Here is a 21013-nt window from a genome sequence, read left to right on the forward strand (position 1 = left end):
ATATAATGAAGTTTCTTAAAGAAACTGAGTTAGAATAAAGAATTTAATTTATGTTTGTTTTTTGTTTTTTTTTTTTGTTTTTGTTTATTTCATTTATTTCCTGCTTAATCTCTCGTTCCACACTCCAGTCCAGCTTGTGGCGGTAATGCACCGTTAAACTGGTTTGCCAACCGCCATTAAACCCTGAAGAAGAAGAAGAAGAAGAGCACGCAGATCCTCCCCATTCTACCAGTCGGGGGTTGGAATAACACTGCACTGAGTAAGAGGATCGGACCGGGACACCTAAAATCACCACCCCCTCTATCGATAACGATCATTGAGGGGCACAAGGGCGGAACTCTGGATATTGGGGCAGGTAGAACTAGTTGGAAGGCACGCGTTAAATCTCCATTAGTGGCATTACAGTGAAGCTAAAGTCATGTTTAATGTTAAAATGGCTTCGACAACTAACTTCATGAAGTTTCTTCCTCTTGTGTGCCTCCTCGCTCGGTCAGGACAAACGTTTGGGGATGAACAAGGTAAGAAAACTTCTTAAAGCTGTAACGTTACTCATTTCACATTGATAGCGTTTGCCTTTTCTCTTTTTGGTCAGTTTCATCGCCACGAGCACAAACCTGAAAACTCTGTTGGTAAACATGGCGGTCGGGACGGTGTTACTTTGTGTAGCCTAACTTATCCCATAGACAGTAAGCCTATGAGGTTAACAGCAGCTTACAGTTGTAGTGTAGCCACAGAGTTTCTGTATAACAGCACCGTGCAGGGAAGGTGACAGAAGTGGTTAATATGCTCTGAGGGACGTTACAGCGCAGAAGTCGCGACAGCAGATGCACGTTAGACTAAGAAACTTACGGGAATCAATGACAGGTAGACGGAGGGTGTGTCTCAGGTATATCATCCACGCACTGCGTAAAAACGTTTCCATGACAACACCAGCTTGCTCTTGTTAAATTTATTAAGAGAAAGGTTTATTACTATTCACATGACTGTTACTCGGAAGTACTGAGAGTAGCGCCAGAGAAGGCGAACTTTTAAGCTCCCGTCTGTTATTCTACAGCTGGTCTACAAGGCGAACACGGTAATAATTATTAAGTTAATTATTAAGCACTGTTTAATGTTGTTTACAGGAAAATGTGAGACACATTGTATCGGTCTGTATAAGAAATAAGAGACAGAGTATATAAACGTTGTTGTGGTGGTGCTTTGTGCTTGAAACGGTTTTGTTTATCCTCTAGTTTTCACGGTGTTCTATGATTCTTCAGAGGAGAATAAATGTGAACGTGGACATCAGTAAGAGGCGTTGACTCTGTTTATGACCAGTGTAGCTAAAACAGGAGCAGTATCAGTATCTTGGCCAATGACACTTCAACATGCAGACCACAAAAGACCAGCGGAGCAGGGGATCCCACCACCAACCTTCCGCTCTACCCCGAGCCACAGTTGCCCACTTCAGCCACTTCAATGCTTTCGTAATGAAGGTCTATCTGAAGGGCTGTCTGGTTTACATGTACTACATGTGATGATGATGATGATGATCTGCAGCTACTGTGTGAGCTGGAAAACACATGTAGCTGCAATACGGTCATTCTCTTGACACTTATGGATACTTTACTGTTGATTATTAACTTCTGAAGTAACTGTTAGCAGCTATCAGTCTTCTTTTTGAGGATTTTTGCATTTTTCTAACTTGTGATATTAAAGTTAATATTACACACTAAAATCGGAAAATGTTGCATATTGTAAGATTTTGTCAGTGCTGAGCTACCAGTAAATATTATTAGAATACATCCAAATTTTGTCAGTTTAGTTCTTGTCACATTATTAACACATTTAGGGGGTGGGAAGATTAAACTTTATTTTTGAGTGGCACCCCTGAGGCTACCCCCCTTTAGACCGTCAGACACAGAGCCCGCCTGGGACTGTAGCCAATGAGAGGCTGTGCAAGGATGCCCCTGAGACAGTACAGCACATAACAGCAGGGTGTAAGATGCAGGCAGGAAGTGCGTACTTGCAACGCCATAACCAGGTAGCTGGCATAGTGTACAGGAACATCTGCCATGAGTATGGGCTGGAAGTCAAGGTCAAAATGGAAGACACCTCCTAAAGTAGTTGAGAATGACCGAGCTAAGATCCTGTGGGACTTCAAGATCCAGACTGACAAACTGGTGATGGCTGACCAACCAGACATCGTGTTGATCGACAAACAGCAGAAGAAGGCTGCAGTGACAGATGTGGCGATCCCAAGAGACAGCAACATCAAGAAGAAGGAACATGAGAAGCTTGAGAAATACCAAGGGCTGAAAGAGGAGCTAGAAAACATGTAGAAAGTAAGAGCAACAGTGGTGCCAGTGGTGATCGGAGCGCCGGGGGCCGTGACCCCCAAACTGGGAGAGTGGCTACAGCAGATTCCAGGTAAAACATCAGAGGTCTCTGTCCAGAAGAGTGCAGCCCAAGGAACAGCTAAGATACTGAGCAGAACCCTCAAACTGCCAGGCCTCTGGTAGAGGACCCGAGCTTGAGGAGTTATTTATTTAGTTTTATATTATTTACTGAATATTACTAAACCACATACATGTAAGGAGGAAAACATGAGGAAAACCTTTAAAAAGTTGAAACTCACTGCGCAGAAGAGCTGCCAGCAATAAAGCAAGCCTTGCTGGACCTCGGCTAGTAGTCTAAGTGGTCCACGCGCATTAACAAAGTCAGCAGCGCTGTGGCCATGATGATCAGGTGAACACCGTGCCTTTGCAAAGATGAAACTTTCCCTCTTTCAAATAACAGGGACAGAGAAGGTGGTCAGTGCTTTAAGGGACTCAGTTAGAAATTAAGGAGGCCACATGCCATAGTCTTATTTGCTTTTTATCTTTTGTGTTTTGTTGTTCCACTGCCCAGATGTAAGCATACTGCCTCAAAGGCTTAATGGGTTTCACAAGATGACGTTCTCAGTGTTTGCACTGATTAAAATAAAATAAAAATTAAAGAATTATGTTTTTGCCGGTCTTAAGGACCTCGTAAAATGTCAGTATTCTTCAGCCAAAAATTGTACATTTAATGCCATTGAAATAATGTATTTGCTATATGTTGAATAAATTCTGTTTCAGTCTTATACAGCATCTCACCTCTCTCACCTCCTAAAACAGTGCGCACACTGTAGGCTATACAGCACTGTGGTAAATTAGTCTTTAGACCAAATAGTTTACATTATGAAATTTCTGATTTGAGTATATTGTCAGAACTGTAAAGAATTAGAAAAGAAGGACATGCAGGTTTAACTCTGAGCTGAACAAAACAAATGTCTCTATTTTTAAATTGTCTTTTTATTGCCACATGATTTTACTTTTTTTTCAAATAGGTATGTGTGGTTGTGAAATAATATAACAAGCATTAAATACATCTGTATAAATAACCTGGATAATTGTTGGCATATAAATAACAACAGTTAACATAACAAGCGGGAAGCTTCCGGTCTACAATATGAAGCCGATGCGGAAGTCCCTGAAACCTGCATTCTGTTGAAAATCCAACAGGGGGCGACTCTTCTGGTTGCAAAAAGAAGTCCTGCTCCATTAGAAATAATGTGAAAATGTTTTTACTTCTCAGCTGAATTATTACCTCAGTAAACACTTTCCTGATGAGTTTATGGTCTCAGTCGCTAGTTTCAAGTCTTCTTCAAGACAACATGATGTTCATTTAGTAAATTATGGTCCCATTTATTTTAAAATGGACCACAAAGCAGAGTATGTTTCAGGGCGGGATTATCTATGATTGACAGGCCATTACCATAGCGACCTGTCAATCAGGCTGGAGCCGACTTTTCACATCGGCGCCGCCAAGTAGCGCTACAGACCGTACAGGAGCGAACTGATGCCCTGATCCAGGTCTGGGAGGAGGACGCCCAGGACACCATCCGCTGTCTCATCAGGAGCATGTCCAGATGTTGTCAGGAGTGCATACAGGCACACAGGGTCCAAACACACATTTGCTGTGATGAAAGTTACGCAAGTTGGGTCAGCATGTGATTAAAATGTTTTACTTAGTTTTTCTGTGTGATTTTGAATCCAGCCCTCAGTCAGCTTGTGTTTTTCGTTTCCAATGACCTTTATTATATAATTTTGTTTTTAATGAATGTGCAGTAAAGATTATTTGAGCGTTCCATTATTGAGTAGTTATGATCTTTAGATACTTGGTTCATACTGAGCCCTCAGTCTGAAACCAAAACAACTCTAATAAAGTGTCTGTGTCATGTGACTCATCAGGTTTCTCATGTCAGCTTAAATATTCTTAAATGACGCCAACATGAAAAATCTCCATAAATAATGTGCCGACTAACTAACGTGTTTATAAACTGGTGTTTCAGAGTCATTGAGGTGACATGTAAATGTGTTATCTGATGTTCTGTCTGAACCTGATTGATCTCTATTTGAACAGAATGACTAAAATAAACTTCTTCTTTCAGGGTCGGGTGACGTCAGAGTGGTTGTGAAAGAAGGGAGTGACGCCATTTTACCCTGTTCACTCAGCAACAAGGAGAACGCTGAGTCAAAGCTCTTTGACTGGAAGAAAGATGGTCCGAAGGAGATTTTCTTTTATGATGGAGGCCTTCATTACAACAACGGCCGTCCAGGTCAAGATCAGCAGTTCAAAGGTCGCGTCTCACATTTTCAAGATGAGCTGAAGTACGGAAACGCCTCCATCATCATCAGAAATACGACGGTGGCCGACAGCGGAGACTACACCTGTGATTTTCAACTTCTTCAGCCAAGACAGATATTCAACATTAAGCTTGTTGTTGGTGGTGAGTGTTTTTATTTGTTCAGCAAGATCTCCAGCTGTTCTTTCAGGTTTGGTTTGACTCCAGCTGTTCTTCCTCGTCTGTTCAGTCTTCTGTTTAAACCACTGACAACGAGGAACAACTTTAATTACATATCAGCAATTTAATATGTGAGAATCACATACAGTAGTACAGTAGTTAAACTGGCAATAACTATTTTAACAATAAAAATTTTACAATGCAAATCTTCAAAATCTGAACTTAACTAAGATGTTGATAAAATATATGAACACCTGCTGTGTATTCATTAATACAGCTGCACAGTTTTTGATTCATTTCTACTCCGTAGAAAGAAGTTTGCAATTTATAATAAATTAGATTTATTCATTTAGCTGAGGCTTTTATGCAAAGCGACTTATAATCGTTATAAATGTCAGAGGTCGCACACCTCTGGAGCAACGATGGTGTAAGTGTCTTTTTCAATGTCACAGTGGTAATCAAAGCCTGCACTCTCACACCAAAGCCATGTGACTTAAGCCTAGTTCACACTACACAATATTTAGCCTGATTTGCCATTTTGTTTGCATAAAAATGAAATAATAGCAAATACCTTTTGTAAAAATATGAAAATCATCTAAGTGTGCATTATCAAGATTTTATATTTTATATAGGTAATACAATGATAATTACATGAAAACAATAAGTCTTTAGAACACAGTGATAGTAACTGCAATGAGCCCCGAGAGAGAGAGAGATGTTTTAAATGTCACCATATTCTAACACATCTGTTAAGTTCTGTGTGTGTAGCATGAAAGAACTACAAACTTTCATTCCGTTGTTAGCCTATACAACAGTTTTGTGTTGTATAGGCTAATGCTAAATAAACTACCCTCCTTGATATTTGACTAAATGTCGAGAATATTGCCAACAAGTAAGAAAAGAGGATGTCTGCTTCATCTTAAAAGAGCTGGATCCATCCATACCAGTGCAATGATGAGCTAGTACTTAGATTTTACTCTGTCATGTAGCCTACAATGCCTTTTTCTTTCACACCAGTTGTTGTTGTAACCAGCTACAACCAGTAACATGTAAGTTGTCCTGTTGCCTGATTGCAAGATCATCTGTGTCTCCACATCACGTTGGGTTTGGGCATGCAGCGACTGACATCAGTGCCGTGGTGTCTGTTCAGTTTGCATCGTATTTGATTAGTTAATTTATCATTTTGCTTTTAAACTCATTTCTTTCGTGCCTTTGGTTTTAATCATGGTTGACCTGCATCGTGTTATTGTTCATTAACATGGAGTGGACTGCTGTGCTTTACTGGTGGTGTGGTGGTCAATGTCAGAGACTTTCTGCTAAAACATAACAACCCTCAGCCATTTCACTGCTATACAGCGAAGAGTGATGGGTGGTGCTCCTGTAGATATCATATTTGTCGGTGGCTGCGCTGGCTCTGCAGATGGAAATAAATAATTAGTGACAAGGTCATAAAATATCAAAATGTTCTTAAATATTCACCACAATTCAGCAACACCTGAATATTATGTGTCCCTTTTACATAAATAATTTCCAGAATAAATTAATGCAGAAAAGGCAGAAACTGGTGCAGAAAAACACCAGAATGCAGGAAATTAAGTGTTTAACACCCACAATGTTCGGGGGGAGTACCCCCAAACACCCCTGTTCATTCTGTCGCAGTTTGGTTTTTTATATTATTATAATTAGACACATGACATTACAATTTAGCTACATCAGAATGAGACAGTTAATAGTGTTGTTCAATTGTGTCAATAATTATGTGAAGATATGAAGTTTTATGGACTGGGCTAAGCCCCCAATGTTTCAAGATCCTAGAAACGCCCCTGCTGCAGAGGACAACACATATGGACTGATTAAAGAGTTTTCAGGGACCACAAATATTTCCTAGCCCATAATGATGCTAATACATCGATTTACATTCCATAGAGCCGTGCTCTTGGGTCTGTGTGCTGATCTGGGTCCAGTATTAGACAGACCAACCCGAAAGAACTACGCCACAAATACAAGTAGCGTAGGCTATAATAGGGCTGCGCAATATAACGATATAGATCATTTGATGTTTAAAAAACATCTATAATTATGCTCTATCGTTTAGTTTGTTGTGTCGCAAATTCCACACTTTACTGCAATATTTCCGCAAGGGGACGGTGGTGAAGTTGGATATTTGATGTCTACCGAACATCCAACGTAAAAGTATTATGCAGCTTGAAACTAACTTCACCACGGTTCGTTCTTCCACACTTGCCCGTGTTGCAGGGAAGAAATTTGCATTGAGAATAAACAAATGTGGAGGAGAGTGAAGTTTACACAGAACTGGGTTATACTGAACAGGAGGACTCATGGTGCGTTCGAGACCGGTCGGGACTGGGAAATTTCCCAGTTCTGAGTTGCCTGGAATGCAGCATCAGACCATCCAAGCAGAAACCAGGAGCTCACAGCAAAGAGAGACGTCTGTTTTATGGACGGGCCACACAACACTATCCATCATTACTTTGTGTTGAAAAGCGGTGGGGACTTAAGGGCTCAGATTAGGAGCGGGATGATACATTTGGGTCACAAGACGTGACGATGCACGAGAACAAGATGAGAAGATTTGTAGCACTATTTTGAAGAAATGTTTGAAGTTGAAATATATGAGCGGGGGTCTGAGGCTCCTCCACTACATGATTTTGAGCATTAAACTCGTAATGTCCTGCTTTCTGGAGACATTTTCTGCTCCCAATTTTTTATATGAAGGGAAACTATATTTAAATTGCATTGCATGTTTTCTTATTGTGCAAATAAACCTTTGTCAAAGTGTTTTCATTTGTTAGTTAACATTTCTTGGTGCAAACAATTTTTCAGAACATTTTTAACAAATGCTTTCAAAAAGTGACGGGGAAAAAATCAGCCATTTCAAAATGTGGAGGGGACATGTCCCCCAGCATCAGTGTAAATGACCCCTATGGGTGTGTGTTTGATATCATCAACAATATATAATGTTTACCTTTCTGCCTAAAGCTCCATTTGGGTCTTCGAATTTGCTGCATTTTCTTTAGTTTGTGAAACAGTATGTGCTCACTAGCACCTTCTCGGTTGTTGTTGCTGTGATCTACAGTAAGCAGGCGCATTCATATGCAGTAATATTGATGAGGTGCTTTGCATTGACCATTTATGGCTGAATGTGGGCGTGTAGAGGGCTGGATATGAGGCTAATCCATGTGACGGTTTTATAGATCTGAATCTGGATTCTATGCACTATTTTATAAATGAGGGTTGGCTGACTCCAGTTTTGGAAAAGTAATTAGTCTAGGGGTTCACATACTTTTTCCACCCTGCACTGTGAATGTTTACACCGTGTGTTTAATAAAAAGTGTTTGTGTGTTATTAGTTTAAGCAGACTGTGTTTGTCTATTGTTTTGACTTAGATGAAGATCGGATCACATTTTATGACCAATTTATGCAGAAATAGGAAGGTCTCCTACAGATGAGGAACATTATTGTTGGTGTTAATCGTGTCAACTAATGATGAGGGAATGTCACACAAACTGCTCTCATAGTTGCAGATACATTTTTACAGATCTCAGCGGCACACATTGGACAAATGCGTAAAAGGGAAGTCACAAATCTATCGTGACTCACAAATTGACAGGAAGCAATCCACAAATGTGTACAAATGGATCCACAAATGCCTAAATATCACTATATGTGAAGTTAAAATATGTGTTTACTTTATACACACTGTATTTTTGATTGTGGATATGATTTTACACAAAGTGTAAAAATGCATATTTGCGGATCATAGTACACATTTGTGCATTGTCTTGTGTGAGTTACAAATAAATTCCAATAAAAACTTTCATAACCATGCAGCTCTCTCATTAAATACTTGGCCTCTGCTCATGTTTCCCCCTTTCCATTTTAGATGTTGACAAAGGACTCAATTACTAGTCTCTATTACATTCCTTGTTCAATGTCACTCATGCACTTTACCTGAATTAATGTTCTAATTTGTGTTTCAGACCTAACTTTAAGAGACCGATCAGCAGATATAATTGGTGAGTGATGTCACTGATCTCTACATCTGTAATGTGTGCTACAACTCTCTGGGCTTCAGGATCATTGAAACCTTTTATACCTTCATGTTGACTAATCGTCACTGAAAACACCATTTATAAATCATCACTAGAGATGGACAGCATGTCCTATGCAGAAGTCGAACTCCTCTTGACACTAAATATCAATACATCTCATTATGAGATATATATATTATTAAATATTAGATCTACAGCAATGTATCTGACAAAATACATGGTTTAAATATTCTGGTTTTGATGTTACTGATCTCTACATTTTTAAGACACAGACACACAAAGTTCACTCTGAGATACTTGATGTGGTTCTTTAGTCCAGCAGCTCAGCTTCTACAGACTATTTCACTGATTCAAACAGAAACATTAAAATGGCTCCAAGTTTATTTCCTGTTAAACGTACACTTAGACCCGTGCTGTGTTCTTAGAGGCACCTGCAGTGAAACTACCTGTAGCCAGCAGCAGCACTGTTTGACTGATCAGTTGAAGCTGATGTAACATCTGAAGATGTTTTGTTGTCTTGGTTCATTATGTTAAAAAGACACTGTTTGTATTAAAGTGATGTTCTGTCAAACATCTTGAATATCACCCAGCTCTAAGGTCACTAAGTTGTAGCACAGACATTGCAGATGTAGAGATCAGTGACGTCAAAATAAAGACTCCCCACTAAAACACACTTTTGAAACCCTGTATTTTATATTTGAATTTAAAGCAACATTTTCACCTGAACAATCTGTTGCAACGCTGCTATAAATTCCACCTTTTCCTCCAAGTTTATGTTCAGTTTTTGTTGACTTTGAGATATGTGTCTTTATTTAGTTAAAGGTGGTGTTGTATTACAATAAATTATACTAAAAGGTGTTTCTTTTATTTCTTTTTTTGACAAACATGAGTGGTCAGAATAATAGAAACACCTCTGAATATAATGCAGTCCAAAACAACACAATGACTAATCATCATTAAAGAAAACTTAATGGCAGAACAGTTGTGTTGGATTGCATCAGACTGTACAGGTGGACCTAATAAAGTGGCTACTCACACAGTTAGGGGTGCACATGCTTTTAAAGACCCTGTTTCATATTTTATAACACATGTTTATTTTACTTTAGTGTGACAACAGATTTCATGCGACGTCATTTCAAGATAATTTTTTCAGCTCAACAAATGTAAAAATTGAGTTTGTCCAAACGTCTTCACTGTATCTGAGCTTCTGTCATGATATGAGTCAGAAACAGTGTTTGCAGCTGTAAATAGTTTCCAGACTTTTGGTAGAAGTTAGAAATGTTTGAAATATCATGTCCTATCTGTGTTTTTCTGTTAAACACACTTTAATCCTCATTTACAAGCAGAGAAGAGACGAACAAGAAACATCACAGTGTTACATTTATAATCCTGTTATTGTCCTTTTATAGCTGATGTGTCTGTTTACTGTGTTCACAGGAGCATCTCCAGAGCCGTATGTCAAGATACTTAATCAAACGCAGGACGTGGCCCTGCTGCAGTGTGAAGTTCGAGGTGCTTCTCCAAAACCTACAGTAGAGTGGCAGGACAGTGCTGGAAACAAACTTCCTGCTGAGGAGCCACAGGTCTCAGAAAGAGGAGGCAGCTTCTACATCATCCTCCAAACTACTGTGATGAAGACCGACAACTATCGCTGTGTAGCCACACAGGAGGAGATCAAACATCAGATTCATACTGAGACCTACCTCTATATCGGCGGTGAGATTCTTCCTAGTGGTATTTCCGTAGTTGTGTTATTAGTTTTCAAACATGTTTAAGTGTCTTCAGACTGAACTCAAAGCAGGTTGTGATGAAGACGTCTGCAGAAGTGTAAAAAGTTTCAAACTGAGTGAAAGCTTCACTCTTATACTGAGACTCTGAGACTTCATGAATCTACAGAGATGAGAGGAAGAATGAGAGGGTCTGCAGGGAAATAACAGAAAGAAACTCTGAGATCAGTCTGATCAAACACAGGAACACAAGAATTTAGTAAACTTCACTCACAAACCCAGTAACAGATTTATAAATGGCTCCTGTCAGTGGGTGGGACATATTAAGCAGCACGTGAACATTGTGTCCTCATAGTTTATGTTAGAAGCAGGAAAAAGAAGCTGCTGAAAAAGTGGGTGCTGGTCCTGATAGAAATGTGTCAGAACACAGAGAGGAGCCCAGGCCTCGACTGGTCAGGGCTGTTTTGGCGGCTAAAGGGAGACCTACATAATGACCAGCAGGTGGTAATAATGTTATGGCTGATTGGTTTATAATTAGTATCGATTGCAGAAAGAAAGATAAATAAATAAAGAATAATAAATATTTGTTGATATCTATTAGATCTACAGCCATCTATCTGACATGATAGATGAGGAGAAATCTGTGGTGCAACACTGTTGGATCACTAGAAGCTGATGAAGCATCTGAAGATGTTCTGTTGGCTTGGTTCATTATGATAAAGGACTGTATGTATTAAAGTGATGTTGTTCTGTCAAACATCTTGAATATCACCCAGCTCTAAGGTGACTAAATTGTAGCACAGACATTGCAGATGTAGAGATCAGAAACATTAAAATCAAGACTCTCCACTAGTTTCTCCTGGTGTGTCTTTAAGGTCGGACTCTGTGGGTCACGATGTAAACGGCACATCAGCCTTTTAAACTGTTGGTGAAACTGTGTTCAGTCAGACTTTAGCACTGCAGTAACTGCAGCACGCTACAGATCACAACACAGAAATCAGCCAGCTGCTTAGTCTGTAATCTCACTCCCTGCAGTTACACTGAAAGATGCTTTTGTTGTAATTACAAGATACATTTTCTGTGATTTTAGCTTGATTAATGTTAAAATCAAATATAAAATATATATCATGATATTGTGTAGGGTTGCAACTAATAATTATTTTTATTTTTGATTAATCTGTTGTTGTTTTTTTATTATTTGAATTTTTTGTTTATAAAATGTCCCAAAAATAGTAAAAAGAAAAGATTCCACTGTGTATTCGAGCAGGACGACATCAGCCAAGATCAAACCTAATCACTTTACCAGGTGAAATTCATCCCAGTGATCTTTTCTGAAAATAGTTTTAGATGTTTACATGGTGTTATTTTAATGTTCATAGACTTTAGCAGCATGGCCGCCTCAGTAGTAGTTCTGTGTAGGTAATAACCAGTGTGCTGTACATGAGATACAGTTTACATTCTGAGTGTGACTCTAGGTTTTGTTATGTGTTTCAGAGAAACTGTTTGAGGACACGTGCAGCAGAGGGGACGTCACAGGATGGTTTGGTGGAATCGTTTTAGGAGCTGTAATTCTTGCTGCAGTTCTAGCTTCACTTGTAGCTACAAAGCGCATCACAGTACGCTGTAATAAAGGTGAGCAACATATTCATCATGTGCAGACATCAACATAACAGATACTTAACAGAGACCGTCTCTCGTCACAAGGTTATCGTTTTCTCAGATATATTATGTTGGCCTTTATTTGACAGGAGCAACTGAAGAGAGAGAGGAAACCTGGGAGAGAGACATGATGACATTGAGCAGAGCATCTGAACCTGTGTAATCCAACCTTAGCGCTCCACCAGGTGAGCTACTGAGGCGCCCGTTAAGTTCGTATTTACATTTATGAAAAAGAAAATCCACTGAGCCTTTATTTATTTGTGAGGCCTCTGGTTCTCATTCTGATTGATAAAAATAAATATAACAAGTTATAAATACATAACTGTCCTTTAAATGGATGGTTTGATTTCACAAATGTGCAAGGAGACATCTGGGTAATTTTAGACTGAATTTTGTGTACAGGGTACTAAGAGTCAAAAACAAAGGGGAATAATGGGAAAACATATTTGATGGTCAGAATGGTTTTATCACTGCAATATTGTGATACAAATTTGGTAATATGGTGACATTAATGAGGTAATATGGGTTGATGTTGTCCCACTATTATCGGCTACTATAAACACAATACCTTCAAGATCACGTGCAAAACATCCCGTGTTGGTTCAAGGTAATACTGTCCAAATTAGAGCCTGACCAACATGGGGGTTTAAGACCAAACTGATTTTGATATTTACGGATTTGATATATCGGCCGATATTCTTTATTTCCCTTCTCAGAAACACTCAACATAAACAAAGATTTTCCCTGACATTTGTCGTGTGTAGTTATGAGACCACATCAAGATAATGTGACATAATGCAGTTAAAAAAGAATTCAGAAAGTATTTTGAAAAAAAGTCCAGCTGATCTTGTCAGCTGATTGCAGTGTTTTCTGGTGGATTTGTGGCTCAAGAAGGTGTTAACAACAGGGGAGCTGCAGATAATAGATAAGATAATAAACACTGATTCAGATTTATCTGATATGAGCCTTTATCGATTTATCGGTCAGGCTCTAGTACAAATTATATGTTTAATGCTGTGACTTTTTACCTGGAAACAAAATAACCCTGAATCATGTTTCTGTTTAATTTCATAGTAATTTTCTGTCCTTGCACAATGTAATGTGATGTATATCTGTTTTAAAGAGTGCACGTCTGTTTTCAGTATTGTTACGTCACTAGTGACGTCAAAATGACGTGTGAAGCAAACACACTGGTTCACTCAGGTAGTGAAACACATGGCTGCTCTGACAGGCCACTCTGGCTTTGACAGGTTTGAATCTTGGAGGGCGGTATTCTCATAAAACTGAACGATGGAGAAACCGTTGGTTATAGTATTCTGTGAATTTTGATACTTAATGGAATACTTTTATACCTTCACTTGAGTAGAATTTTGACGACTTTTATGGTAAACATAATACTTCTATCTTTCTGAAGTGAAGGCAAAGTTAGCTGTATTTAAAGCCAATTGTTCATTCAACGTGCGGGTAGATGGTGAAGAGGCAGAGTTTCTGTTCTTTGAGTGAAAGCTTCAGGGTTCAATCTGAAATCTGCTAAACCTGTTGTAAAGAGGGTGAAAAGATAGACCAACGAGTCAAAGCTGGAGTTACAGGCCTGCTTTGACTGCACTGACCGGAGTGTTTTTGAGGCTGCAGCCACCGACCTGGACGAACTAACCGACACTGTGACATCTTACATCAGTTTTTGTGAGGACACGTGTGCAGAGTAAAACGTTCCGCACATACAACAACCAACGCCTTCAGAAGTGGAGACAGAGTCCTGTACAACCAGGCCAGGAACACTCTGACTAAGGAGTCAAGACAGCAAAGAGATGCTACGCTGAAAAGCTTGGAAAAAAGCTTCACAGCCAGCGACCCTGCGTCAGTGTGGAAAGGCCTGCGGACCAACTACAGGAGACTTCCCCCAACACTGCTGGTACTCAACAACTGGCTGATGAGCTGAAGGGATTTTACTGTAGGTTTGAAAATCCCACAGTCACACCTCTCCCCCACTCCAAAACCATCTTCATCATCCATGAAGTCCTTTGAAAGCCTGGTGTTGGCCCACCTGAAGGACATTACAGGCCCCCTGCTGGACCCCCTGCAGTTTACCTACATGGCTGACAGGTCTGTGGATGATGCAGTCAACTTGGGTCTGCATCACATCCTGCAACACCTCGACTCTCCGGGGACACATGGAAGGATCTGTTCGTGGACTTCAGCTCGGCGTTCAACACCATCATCACGGACATCCTCAGCACCAAACTCACCCAGCTCACTGTGCCAGCGGATCACAGACTTCCTGACTGACAGGAGTCAGCAAGTGAGGCTGGGAAACATCACATCCAGCACCCGGACTATTAGCACTGGCGCCCCCCAGGGGTGTGTGCTCTCAAACCAAAAAGGACAGGAGCAGACTACAACGGATAGTCAGGACTGCAGAAAAGATCATCGTGCCAACCTGCCCTCCATTCAGGAAACGGGCAGGAAACATCACTGCAGATCCATGATGAACAGCTGATTTCTGACTCACAGTGTCAGGAACAATTCTTGTGCAATAACCCAGTAACTCTGTCTCTAATCAGCCACCTGTTTACTGGTTACCACTTATTAATTATTCATCATTCTCTATTTCAGTGCTGTAAATACTGTTATAGTGTCATATTGTAGATACTGTATACAAATCCACCTACCTCAAGTCATAACTGCTGCACAAACTACTTGTGATGAACTACTGATTCTGATTCAAATTAAAATTCTGTATCATGCATTATTAAAAGTATGGGGTATGAATGTAAGTGGTTTCAGTAGTGTCCGCACAGGATGATGGCTAAGTGTGTAAGGGTGTTGGAACGAAACAAGGTAATACCACTAAAGCAAACATATCCAAAAACCAAACCAAAGGTGGAAGAATCAGTCAGCATCAGTCAGCAGGGAGGTCTGTCCCCTCAACCCAGCAAAAGCTTTCTAAGAATGAGAACAGGAAGTTAGAAGTACTGTACAGGGCAATGGGCCCCGGTGCCCAGAGTTACTGCAGTCAGTCTCAGCTCTTCACCTGCAAGACAGAGAGAGATTGGCCACACCCACATATAACCTCACAGGGCGTCATGAGGAGTCCACACACTGTAGCCCCCTTTAAGGGTAACTTCTGTGATATTACTGTATTTGTCAGTGGAGTCTGGAGACTTGGAGCAGAACGATATAGTGATTCTGGCTGAACAAAAAGTACTTTAAAAAGTATATCTCTGTAGGGATCCTTTCCATAATGTTGTCAGAAACTCTCTAGTTAATGTTCTTTGCACAGTTGCCCACAAGGGTTACGTTGGTTTCGCTGCTGCCGACTGCAGAGCTCTCACTCTACACTGGACCAATTTATAAAAATGTAATGGTCAGTTGTTGGTTAGAATCACTCACATTACAGTCTCCTGCAGCCTCCTTAGTGACTGACAGGTCAACCTCACTCTGACAGATCAGTGAAGATGTAACGAGTTTCACAAAGGCTGTTTTTATCACAGGGAGTTTGGATTAATTTTATCTTATCAGTTTTTCTGATTTTGTTTTTATTGTTTAGATCTCCAAACATTTCTGAACCCTGTTTGTTGCTTTGATTGTTTTTTTTACTTGTTTTATAATCATATCTCATTTGTATTTTCTCCTCTCTCCATAGACTGTATAACAAAGTGGACACCATGACTTCACCTGCTGGTTTGTGGACTTGCCTTTTTGAAGACTTGAATGTGGCATATTGGCCGTAATCATTTGGGGGGGGTTTAAACAGAAGGGACCAAATTTACGCTAATCAGGAAAGTGTTTACTCAGGTGATAAATCGAGTGGAAAGTCGGGTCGTTTTCATTTTGACTTCTCTGCAGTCAGACTTGTTTTAGAGGTTCCCTCTTGCCTCTCTCACACTGTTGAGTGAAAACTGAATTATCCACTGGACTGTGTTAAAGACATGATGGCACCTAAATGAAATAGAAGAAGTTACACACATATCTCAACAAAACAGAGCTTTAAAAAGGGCAGCTTGCAGCTTGTAAAATGAGAAATCAACATTTTCAGCAGTTTGACTTACAGCAGCTGGTCTGTTCCTGATCCTCCTTGAACCTCTGATCAGTACTGACCACTGCAGATCCTTTTGGAGATGCTATGACCCAGTCTTCTAGTCATCACAGTTTGCTCATCTCAAAGTCGCTCAAACCCTCACGCTTACCTATTTATCCTGCTTCTAACACATGAACTTCATGATGTCTCATAGCTCTATAAACACCAGACATATGATAAACACATTTAGGGTCCCTGTCCTACACCTGATGCAGAGCACCACGAAGCACCGACGCAATAATTTTCCCGTCCAGCACTGGCGCCCAGGGGTTTACAGCAGTGGTCGGCAATGGGCGGGTCAGAACTGCACTTTTAAAATAAGATTACAATGTGAAAGATTAATATTATAAATCTATATACTTTATAGTATGCTTTATTATGGTTAGGCCTACTTGTAGGGGTGTGACGAGATTCGAGATTGGGTTCTCGAGATGAGATTTTAACACTATTTTAATTTTATCTTTAATGCTGAATTACATGAAAAGTTTAAGCAGAAAGGCAAGGCAAGTTTATTTATATAGCACATTTCAACAACAAGGTAATTCAAAGTGCTTTACATAAAACATAAAAGCAACAGGGAAATATAAAAAAAGTTTAAAAGCATCATAGGGAAATTGAAAAAAATACACATTAAAACAAGTAAACACTTTATTTCCTGCATTCTTGAATGTTAAGTTTTCTGAATACTTACAAAGATCAATGGCATAGAACCGTTGCAGCCAGCACAATAAAGAGATTTACAATAAATGACCAGCAGGTGTCGCACTGCACCTCCGTCAGCTGTGATCACCTGGAGCCACTGTGTTAATTCTACAACAGCAACATTCATCCTACCTCAAATGGTCTAGTTAGGCTTGGTTTTATACTCGAGACTGCCTACATTTGTACAGATTCCTGAGTAAGAGAGAGGGGGTTTGGACCTTTGTAGCCATAGATTAGAGTCTGTAGCTTCTGTCGATCTGTCCAAAATAGCCTAGACGGCAGATCCAAGCCAATAAGACCAAATAACCATATCATATTTTAATAGCTTACTATTGTACAGGTTTCATCAAATTTGCAAATAAAACAACTGCTGTATGGAAACGCAATGAACATTAAAAGCAAATTAAAATAATAGAATGTGATTAAATATGACCTCCTCCGCTGTGTCAAAACAGCAGCCAGCTGTAGTTAGCTTATTAACATACATGTGTACTCTCCTGTGAACACATTGTCACTTATACATTTGTATTTCACAGCGTGAGAAAATTCATGTGTGACTTGATACATGTGAAAAATCAATGTCAATTGCGTGAGTCTCGCAATTTTTACCTGACGAGAAATCTCGTCACGTTTTAATCTCGTCACACCCCTAGTTACTTTATTATAATGATCAGATTTACAGAATTGCAGTAATGGCGACTGAAAGTGGTGAATTATTTGACCAATCTTGGCCAAACATAGGAATTTAAAAAGACAAGCCAAGAGACGAAGTACAACCTTTTTGAATGATGCACCTGAGCCTTTATTATAGTAAAGACTTATTTTAACACAAACCACAACTTTTTAATTATTCCTCCACTACACCATTTCATCCACTGTCATTCATCACAACGACAAATTCATGTTAGTTTAATCTTTTGGTGGAACGAACAGAACGAGAATATTCATGTCGGACTTGATGTCGAGTAAAAATGAACCAAATTGTGCCTTTTGTTTCGTCCCAGGTGTGAAAAAGACTTTAGGCAGCTAGACAGGGTCAGGACTGAACTGCTGTGAATGTTTAATTGTTTGATTGTTTAAATATTTTAATATGTATGTAAAGATAAATGTAATGTTACTTTTGTTTTGTTATTTTATTCATCACTTTATATTTATCACGGTGTCAAGAAGGAGCTGCCAGTTAGTATTTATGCTGTTTCTGCACTGAGAACAAGACGTATGTATCATCATTTATTAAGAGTCCAGTATTCCTCTCTGGATATTATGTACAGCATTATGTGTTTTTTACAAATATATTTTCATGTCTACAAAAAGGCTTTACAATCATTAACCCCTATTTTTATTTTGAGGGAAATAATTGACTGACCCAACACCTGTTTTTGGATTCTCAAAGTCTTTGAAGACAAAATGAATGTAAGCTCTTTAAAAATCTGTTTCTAATAAAATGCAGTCAATCTATAAAAACAAGTATTTCAAACTCATTTCATGTTTATACTTTGAGTTATAGAGTTAAAAACAGTCACATCAGGGATTTCCAAAATTCCAGGTGAACAACTTTTTCAGTTAAAGCTTCAGGCTTTAAGCTCTCGGACACTTTTAGACAAAGTTTATTTGCTGCTGGACATTTCTTCACAGACTCTCCCTCATTGATCTTCAAGTTAAAGTTTATAAATAAATCTCAAAATTTGTCCTGAAATTAAAACTGCTTAAAACCAATTTTCTGACCTGAGTTTCACACAGAGTATTCAGTCTGTGTCGGGGGTCCTGAATAAGCCCAGACAGGTTTTTGTCCTGACTGTGGGTGATGATCACTTTCTGCTCTCATTGTGTTAATATGTTCAGACAGCAGGAAGATATGCAGTTATTCAGGAGGAATGATTTGGACAACCGTTGAACCCTGTGGTCACAGGTGGAAGAAGTACTATCAACAAAATACTATACTATAAAGTATGAGTCTTTCTGCAGTAAAAAGTCTCCTGTGTGATTTTATTAGTTACTGATTTATCAGCGTTAGAAACATCTGCAACAGCTGCTCAAGGTTTTAATATAAAGTTATTTAAGGCCAGTGGTTCCCAACCTGGGGGTCAGCCCCTTCAGAGGGTCACCGAAATAAATGAGGGATCTTAAGATGATTAATGGGACAGGAAGAAAGAAACAAACCGATACACAAATAATTTGAGGCAGAAAGAGGTCAAATTATCCAACATTTCTCAAAAAACACACATTTATTTAAATGAAATAAAAACTATAAATATTTAAGGGGAAAACCAGAGCAGTGGTGGAACTAATACTTTATTTTAGTGTTATGTATTGAAATCCTTTCTTTAATTTCCTTCCATATTAAGGGGTTATGCTGCATTCAGGCTCTGTCTGCAGAATGGGAAGAACAGGCCAAACACCCTTATTCAGACTTTGTGTTCATGCATTTTAAAAAGTTCCCTCACGTCACCTGTTACAGTCATGGAAGGTTTCAACTTACAGGGTATTATCCCTCTTATATGGCAACTTAAAAATATGCTTTATCTAATCTACAAAAACTTTTTACAAATACACACTGAGTTTATCTCCTTCCAGCCAATCAGAACGGAGAATTCTCAGTGGTCATGGCATCAGAACTATATTTAATCTGTCAGCTGGAGTATACTGAACTAGTGAGCATATAAAATAAAAGGCATTGTTATAAAGTACATCAAAGCATCCAACAGGTAATAAAATCAGCTACAACATTTTAAATACTGCTTTAATGTGTCAGCACAAATAATCCAATAATACCTGAAAGACCATTTTGTCTGCATTATTTTTAATAAATTCTGCTGATAATGTTTTTCTACTATATAGGTTGCAGGACCTTTACACTTTAACACAGTATTTTTACAGTTATTGCTTCATTTACTTCAGCCTGAATGGGTTTGACATGATACAGCAGACTTGCCAAATGTTGAACTCGTAATGCATAAATGGTTCTGATTATTAACAAGTTAGTAATTAGCATTAACAAATTAAAGACCAATGAATATCATTTTTCTTGCACTAGAATTGAATTAATGAAAACAACCTACAAAAATTAAAGTGATGCAATTAGAATTAATATTATACTAGTGGTAAACTTTATAGTATACTATTATTTGAAATTATGATCAATATAGTAACACACTAAAATTATATAATCAATATAATTATCAATCAAATAATCAAAATAATATCACATTTTTTTATGATTTGATGAGGGAACTGCATGGACTGTACATATTCATAAAGTACTAGACAAAGGTAGGAAAGTGCTAAATGTTTTGAGGTGTGTAGTTGGAAACGAATGGGGGGGCAGACAGAACAGCTTTGAATGCAAATACTGTGATTAATTACAGTTGTGTGGTGTATGGATCTGTATGTCCCTTTAAAAGTTAGACAACATTTAATATCAGCCTTTGAGATCATGTTGAGGAATATTTAAAATGGGTCCACAGCAGCACCTCCTGGTGGAAACAGGAGAAATGACATGAGAAGAATAATCACTGAATTATTTACAGGCCGTAGTGAAGATCAGCCAACACAACACACTTTGATGGGAAAAGAAGAGGAGGTGGACAGTGACACAAAAAGCAACAGAACTTAAATGTAACCATTGCCAGTAATACCACATTGCTTACTTCCTGAAGCCACAGTAGATTTTACATTATTAGTAAAGAAGAACAATATTTTGAATTCACAGAACCCTACAGGAATATATTAAGCTACCGCTGTGACGTCCAGACCTACTCAGATGCACCAAAGAGTTTAGTTAATAAAAAAAAAGAGCAGCTTTTATTGTTCCAGATTAGTGATGAAGTATCAGTGTGCACAGGAGAAATGTTTGCAGTTTCGTTAGCAGTGAGGTAGATAGAGGAAATTAGGCCACTGGGGCGATCATTTGTTCGGACTCAGATTCATCACAAGCCATTTACAGAGCAGTGGCCAGACGGTTTTGACA

The 21013-nt window shown here is 39.0% G+C and overlaps 1 protein-coding gene across 3 annotated transcripts; it reads left to right on the top strand.

The window, feature by feature from the left end:
* The first annotated feature begins 236 nt into the window (after positions 1–236).
* Positions 237–18510, top strand: LOC119886077 (butyrophilin subfamily 2 member A2-like). 3 transcript variants are annotated; one of them, XM_038696598.1, is made up of 7 exons: positions 237–1287; positions 4454–4792; positions 8809–8844; positions 10318–10596; positions 12102–12239; positions 12356–12451; positions 15910–18510. In XM_038696598.1, the coding sequence occupies exons 1-6, from the start codon at positions 1248–1250 to the stop codon at positions 12427–12429; spliced, it is 906 nt and encodes a 301-aa protein (XP_038552526.1). In that variant the 5' UTR covers positions 237–1247; the 3' UTR covers positions 12430–12451; positions 15910–18510. The 3 variants fall into 3 exon arrangements, with proteins under 3 accessions (XP_038552526.1, XP_038552524.1, XP_038552525.1); XM_038696596.1 differs by having other exon boundaries at positions 237–518; XM_038696597.1 differs by lacking the exon at positions 8809–8844 and having other exon boundaries at positions 237–518.
* Positions 18511–21013: the final 2503 nt, after the last annotated feature.

This window comes from Micropterus salmoides, unplaced genomic scaffold (assembly GCF_014851395.1).
Source record: "Micropterus salmoides isolate LMB-PRFRI ecotype aquatic unplaced genomic scaffold, ASM1485139v1 Ms_hic_scaffold_4, whole genome shotgun sequence".
Lineage (NCBI taxonomy): Eukaryota > Metazoa > Chordata > Actinopteri > Centrarchiformes > Centrarchidae > Micropterus > Micropterus salmoides.

Bases quoted from the DNA above. Each gene is read 5' to 3' on its own strand.
- LOC119886077 (XM_038696596.1), top strand. From the start codon at position 419: ATGTTTAATGTTAAAATGGCTTCGACAACTAACTTCATGAAGTTTCTT. The intron at 519-4,453 runs GTAAGAAAACTT...TTCTTCTTTCAG, and splicing joins AACGTTTGGGGATGAACAAG to GGTCGGGTGACGTCAGAGTG. The intron at 8,845-10,317 runs GTGAGTGATGTC...CTGTGTTCACAG, and splicing joins CCGATCAGCAGATATAATTG to GAGCATCTCCAGAGCCGTAT.